The sequence below is a fragment of the Fulmarus glacialis genome, unplaced genomic scaffold, assembly GCF_000690835.1.
Source record: "Fulmarus glacialis isolate BGI_N327 unplaced genomic scaffold, ASM69083v1 scaffold9294, whole genome shotgun sequence".
Classification (NCBI taxonomy): domain Eukaryota; kingdom Metazoa; phylum Chordata; class Aves; order Procellariiformes; family Procellariidae; genus Fulmarus; species Fulmarus glacialis.
Window position 1 is genome coordinate 59079 of NW_009209898.1, and position 6960 is coordinate 66038.

Genomic DNA, 6960 nt, shown 5'->3' on the forward strand with positions numbered 1-6960 from the left:
TTCTGTAGAAGAATGGCAATACTGGGGCAGCAGCCTAAGCGTACGTATAGGGCAGAGTACAAGAATCCTGAGTACTCTTCATGTCTCTAGCAAATTTGCAACTCTGAGGTTTCCTGGAACCAAGGAGGGATTCTGTGTATTTAGCAACTCTCAATAGATTTCTTTTCCATTAATTTCTTTGTTTCCTCTTAAGTTTGTGCAGACTGTTACCACCCAAAACATCTTGCAACAGGGAATTCCGCAACTAGACTAAATGTGAAACACCCTCTCTTGGTTTGAACCTTCTAGTGCTGTTGATGCCTCTTCCTTTTGGAAGAGTTGTGAATAGTCCCCCTGAATTGACTGCCCATACTGTCGAACCCTGTGTAAAACCATCAGGAAAAGTTCTGCACTTTAAATCTGTTAGACTATCCCCTGTAGCTTTAAGACCTACCTCGTTCATCTGCGTTATTTCTTGACTCCTTGACGCCTTGTGGTTCAAGGATGCGCCATGGAAATTTTACTATGTGCTAGAAAGCAGTCGGCCCTGTCAGCAGTCCCTGGAAGAAACTTCTGTCTCCTTTTATGCAATAATGCCGGCTCACTACCTGGTCCGTGTAGAGAGCAGTCTTTTACGCTTACTGTGAAAGCTGTGGCATTTGTTAAAGTTTCTGGATTATGGATTTAGGCATCTGGATTACAGATACAAAAGACCTTTGGGAGAGCAATGCCTTGTTCTTACCCAGTTACCTTAGATGACATTTGGCTCAAGTCAGGTTAAGCTAAGATGTAAATGCAGGTCTATGTTCACAACACCTGAAACAGCTACAACCGTTTTAAAAGGCACACAGGAGGAGATGAAAGGAAATCCATGCTTAATCTGCTCTCACTAAAGCTATGCATCAGAACAATCTTCATGCAGCTGACTTGCAGTTTCTATCCTGAAAAGGCTGTAATCAGTGGGGATGTCGGTTTTTGCCTTTGGCTGCTTGTTGTTCTCCAGTGAGCTATGTGTATTTTGCTTGATTTTTTTTTTTTTTTTCCCCCAAATTCTATATCAACCTGTACTTGGAAAAGCACTCGTAAAAAATCAGAACAAGCAAACTGTGCATAGCTCATTAGTGCCTCTTGAAACCAGTTTTGATTACTATTAGCCACTTCGGGATGAAAGCAGGTTTGAGGTGACTGATTCTTAACCTCTCCTTCTTAGGCATCTCTTAAAAGAAAAAACAAATAACACTCCTAAATAATTTAAAAAATCCCCTAATTTCCCTGTAGTTTTAGAGTAATAACTGTACATTAAGCAGAAAACCTCTCCATGTTTGACAAATATATATCTCTAACCAGATAATTTCATAATTATATTGTTGGTTCATACAATAGCTTGTACTCTTACCAGCTGGCTGAGGGTTTGACCTGGAAGTGAAATTTATTTTTGGCTCTCTTGGCCCTTCAGTCTAGGACTGGTCTGTAGGTGGAAGATAGGATGACTTATTCCATGTCTGACTTCTATATAGGGAGAGAGAGCTTTAACCTGTTCATAGCGAATAGTTTCTGAGCAGGGAAATATTTCTGATTTAAATCGCTCTGGTATTAATCAATTGTATTCACTTTGTCTAGTACCAGACCATGGGACCCTTTGAATGATATGATCCAGTTTGAAAAAGATGGCACCATCCAAACGAAAGTTCGACATCGGACACCAATGGTATGTTCCAGTTCTGTTAGCAGGTGCAGCAAGATCCAGGGACTTGTACATACTGCATTATGTGTATAAAGGTCATCAAAGCATTGGGAGCGATGAGAAATACTATTGTTATCCTACAAAAATGTAGTTTACCCAGTCCGTAGTCTTTCACTTCTGTGTTGCGTCCTAAGCAGTAGAGATGACTTGATTGGATAGGAATATAAAATATGCAAACTTGAACTCAACAGTTTAATGTATATTTTCCCTTAAATGGGAAGATGCAGAAACTTCAGACTGCTTTCTATTAGATATTGTGCTTTTAACTATTACTGTCAGAATGTGCTGCTTTGCTACAGTTCTGGTTCTCTGGAAATAATTCGTAAGTTTATCAATTGTAGGTTAATGTTCCAAAAATCAAACGAAAGCCAGCTGGTCAGAAGAAAGGGGAGTGTGGTTTCTCATCCCCAGAGCCTGATAACCAGGATTCCTCTGGGAGTGAAGGTAGGAAATGATACATTTGCATACAGAAATAATAAATTTGACAGTGAAACAGAGTTCTGTAGTCACACATACTCTTCTTATCTCAATGTTTGTATTATGAAATAATGCATGCTTTAGATCACGGTTTTATCCAATGTGAAGCATATTCTGGAAAAACAAAAGAAGCAGAATGGATTATGGTTTTAATTGCAAACTTTCCTGTCCTTTTAAACATCAGTATGTAGTGTAGGTAGGCTTAAGTGCTGCACAAAGGAAAAAATTGTGTTTGTAAACTCTTTTCTTTCTTAAAACAAGATGAATCGTTTTAATTTGTAGATCAGTATGTTGCTACAAGGCAGATTTTTGTTGTTGACAATGCTTGCAGAAATTAAACAATACAGTGAGTGTTTTAAGATACTTCAAGTGCTTACCCTGCTGTCCTTGTGTGCTATAGATGACTCTGAAATAAAGCTTTAGTTTTCAATAGAAGCTTGGTTAGGAAACTTTCTCCTCATTTTTGCAGCTGGTTGAGTTTGTCATTAGTACTTTGTTCCTTTTTTGACTTAGCAGTCACTTCTGTGAATTACATCTGGCTTTTGTATCTTTCTAGCGCAACTTCTGAAGCATAATACAAGAATAAGGAAAAAAGGGCCAGACCTGGGTGAACTGCAGAGTGCCATTGAATCTATAAAGGAAACACAAGAAGACATTAAGAGGTAGTACTATTTAAAATGCTTTGAAATGGTTTTAGAGAATACTAATTTTCTGGCTTTTTTTCTTTGGAGGCTGGTATGTATCCTTCTGCTTTAGAGCCCTGATGTCTTTAAACTACCCTTCTTCCCAAATGTTGATTGCTCAATGTTTCCTAATTTTCCTCAAAAACTGTCTTTTGTAGGGAGCCCTAACATATTAGAAAATGCCAAATTGTCTAGATTGTAATTTACAGGATATTATTTTCTATCTTACAGAGACATTATGGCTCTACGAAATAGAGTCACTTCTAATTCACCACCTGTGGACTACCATTTCTTGCAGTTTAAGCACTATGTCTTCATTTTACTCGTGGTTCTGCTGCAGCTTATCATTAATTTCTTGTTCAAATAGGAAGTGTGAACAAAGGCCTTTCTGAACTGGAATGATCGAACTGTTACTGGGGACCATGTTTTAGGTTGGACTTTAAATGATGCAATATTATCTAAAAGAGGCCTGTAGCAACACCTTACAGAACTTTGCCTCAGCATCCATGGTTCAGAATCATACTCCTGTCTACCCAGTTGAAGTAAGAATTGTGTAAGTGCCAGTACACTCTTGCTCCTGGTGTGTGCCTCTGTCTTGCAGACATACGACATCAGCCTTGTGTTTTATATTATGTCATATGCTGTACTGATGAACCTTCACCGCAGAACGGATGAAGTAAAAATTCAGAGGTCAGACCCTGTAGGTAGGATGTGATTCCTGTTATGACAGAATGATAAACGAGCATACTTTGTTACATTTAAACTTGCCATTTTTGTAACAAAGGAGCTTTTGAAGTAGCCAACAGTTTTTGTAAATGGCGTTGGGTGTTTGGAAGTAAACTTTTGTTTAAGGTCAAACAAATACATTATTATACAAAGATCGTGAGTGTTAGGAACTGGCAAGTAAAAAGCTGAAGTCTTTTGGAATTCTGCAATGTAATGTCCTTGATTTGTTTTGGAAGTATCACAGTTTTTATCCTGAATTACTATAGTGGCTTGTAAGCCAGCTGTTTTATTTTTATAGTTTTCAAACTTCAGATTCTTCATAAAAACATTCCTGCATCTACTGTACAGAGCACATTTTTAACAGTACAGCACCCAGGATGGTACTGTCTTGGTCCACTCTGTCTCATGAATTGCAAATGTCAAGGATTTACGTCGTGTTTTTAAGACTTGATAAATCTACAGCTTTGAATTTACATTTGTGTGTGGCCGTGTCACCGTAAGCAGACAGACTGCTTATTTTTGAAACAAGATGTGAACATGCAAAGGTGTGCTTAGTATGTAGCTTTTGTTGAACCTCCCAAAAGGCAGACGATGTAGAACAGAATTCGGGCACCGTCATGAGTTCACTTCCAAATGAAAACATGTGTGTTTACAAGGGGAAGGTCTTCAGAAATTGTGGGATGGCTAACAACATACATATCAAAACAAAGGAGAGTGAAACCCTAAGTCTTTGTTAAATTCCTCCTTACTGCAGTATATACTACCTAACAGAACACACAGATGCACCTATTCATTATGCTGTAGCCATACAAATTAATGTGAAGCTTAAGTTTCAATTTAAAACCAGGGTTTCTAACATTTTTATTTGAAGAAATATATGCATGCGTAGAACTTGTAAAATTTGAGAAAAAAAATTTAGTGCCAGTGTTTATCTGGTGAATTCCTTATGCCACTCAAGTGTACCAAGTCCACAAGGGACTGTAGTATTGTAAAGGTACTCTCAGTAACCCATATGAGACAACAGGAGGATGAGCGGCACAGTGCAAAGGGCAGCCGAGTTTGTTTTCAGAGGATCCTCTCAGAAATCAAATCCATCCCGGGCAGTGGAACAGTTCAAAGATCACTTTTGGCTTTTTGCCATGGCCCGGTTATCCCTCGGCCTTGGGCAGCCTCCCTGACTCTCCAGGTGATCTACCTTTCTGTTCTGCATCAGTCTCACCCCGTATTTAGTGAAAATACTATTTACTTGTTGTTTGTCAGTCTAGCTCATATATTCCTGTGGCTGACATCTTCACACACCTCCCCTTCTCTTTTACCTTTCCCCTTCTTTGGGCCTCAGCTATGTAAAAGTTTATTGCTTAAGCAGTCAACTTCAGATTATTTCTTACAGCTTCATATTAGCATAGTTTGGTCTTGAATCATTTTCTGGAATGCAGAGTCACCTTAACCAGAGTGATCTTGTATACATGGGCACGACCAAACTTGAGTGGATGTCTATTATATCTACAGCTGATGAGGTAAAATTTGTGAATATAGAAAGTCCCTCACTGTTTAAAAAAAAAATTTTAAAAAATCCCTAAATTAAGTCTCTAAACAGAAACTGAAATTGTTAGCCACGTATAAAATGGCATAAAGAAAGCAGAATATAATAGCACTAATGTAATGTTCTCAGCCTGGAATTTGGCCATTCATTATTGCATTCAGATGTCAAAGCTTCACCTGTCTTAAGATCCATTACAAGCCTTTAAGCATACTCTGTACATGGGAGTAGTGCAAGAGGAAATGAGTGAGAATTTGGGCAATAACTTCAATCCCCTAAAATAATACTCTGCTAAATTTGTGGTGCTGAAACTCTTGACTGATAGTTACAAGCTTTTATCTCCCTTGTAAATAGAAATGTCCTTCTGCCCTTTCATGTTGATTTTTTTAATCACTTCTATTCAAGATCAGTTAATAACACAGCCTGCGTGTATTTTTACACGGACTGCATGGTAGTAAGTGTGGATTTGACCCAGCCAGCTGGGTAGCAGCGCAGTGTTGGACAATGTCGGACTAAACAGATACTCCCTATCTGAAATTCATGCTCAGCTCAAGATAAGTAAAAGACTTGAACAGAGCGAGACAAATTGCCTGTGCTTATTTTCCTTTTCAACTTATTTTTTAGAGTTTAATTCTCTTATACAAGTGGTTTCAGTGATGGTCCAGGAAGGTAAAAGATCTATGATAAAACTTTTTGAAAAGTAAAACTGCAGACTTCTGCCTGACTGTATGATTAGATAACTTAAATTCTAAAAAGTACATCAAAACCCTAGTAATTCCTATTTTGCTGGGTTTTGTATAATGTTCCCTCATGTGAATGAACAAAGAAATTTCTTGCCTGATTTTTACAGTACAGCTGGTCACAGGCGTGTATGGAGCCTTTTCTTTAGCGCATCACCATTGTCCTGTTTAACCATGATGTGTCGCTGATCTTGAATGTTATGTACTTAAGACTGAGCTCTGCACATAGTTACAAAAAATTATTGTACAGTTTGCAGATGTTTGAGGGCTGTGGCCTCCTACTAGTTTTTAAAGTTTAAAACAGCACTTGTTTTCACATTTGACTTACAAATCTTGTTTGGTTTTTTTCTTGTACAGGAAATATTTTCAGAATTTGTTACCATGTAATTTTGTTGTTTTGGTTTGGTTTTGTTTTTTCAAATGCACTCTAAGCCTTTAATTTGCCATTTAGGTACAGATTGCCTAGTTAGGTACAGATGACCTAAGGTAAGAAAAAGTAAATACGCCATGTGAAATGTAGCAAGTATCAGTTTCAGCAGTAGATGATGTTTCTTGCATTTCACATGTTGATTCCTTTTAAATAGTTGACATTACTTGATGAGGGTATAGCCTGGTTGTTTCTCCCCCCCAATTAAATCTCATAAATTATTTGAAAGGTTGTCCCATAAAATGTAGTGATGGTGGTTTCTTCCTTTTTTTGTTTGCTGCCCTCCTGTGCCTTTAGGAGTTTTGGTTTTTTTTGCTAGACTGGTGTTTGTGAAACAGACTTTGGATTCAGTGTTTCATATAGTTTCTTAAAGGATGCTACTTTGCCACTGTTTGTATAAATAACATATAACAAGGATTCCGTACATCTGTAAGTTTTAATTATTGTTATTTCAAGGGTATCCTCAAATCACAGAAAACTTAGCAGATATTCAAGTACTGTAAACAGTGCCTTCTTGTTGGGTTTCTTGCTGTTACGAGACATGTAAAGCAGATTTGTCAAGTTTGTGCCATATGTAACATCTGACCTTTTGTGAGGGCTTTTGTGTTTGAGAACTAACTTTCCTGCTTAGTCAGACTCGGGGG

At 37.9% G+C, this 6960-nt stretch overlaps 1 protein-coding gene across 1 annotated transcript in view; it reads left to right on the forward strand.

The window, feature by feature from the left end:
* Positions 1 to 3542, forward strand: part of OSBPL8 (oxysterol binding protein-like 8) — a 53400-nt gene extending 49858 nt beyond the window's left edge. Inside the window, exons 19-22 of the mRNA XM_009576982.1 lie at positions 1600 to 1687; positions 2065 to 2167; positions 2757 to 2862; positions 3115 to 3542. Of these exons, the coding sequence (XP_009575277.1) occupies positions 1600 to 1687; positions 2065 to 2167; positions 2757 to 2862; positions 3115 to 3250 (433 nt within the window). The 3' untranslated portion in view covers positions 3251 to 3542. The remainder of the gene's footprint in view (positions 1 to 1599; positions 1688 to 2064; positions 2168 to 2756; positions 2863 to 3114) is intronic.
* Positions 3543 to 6960: the final 3418 nt, after the last annotated feature.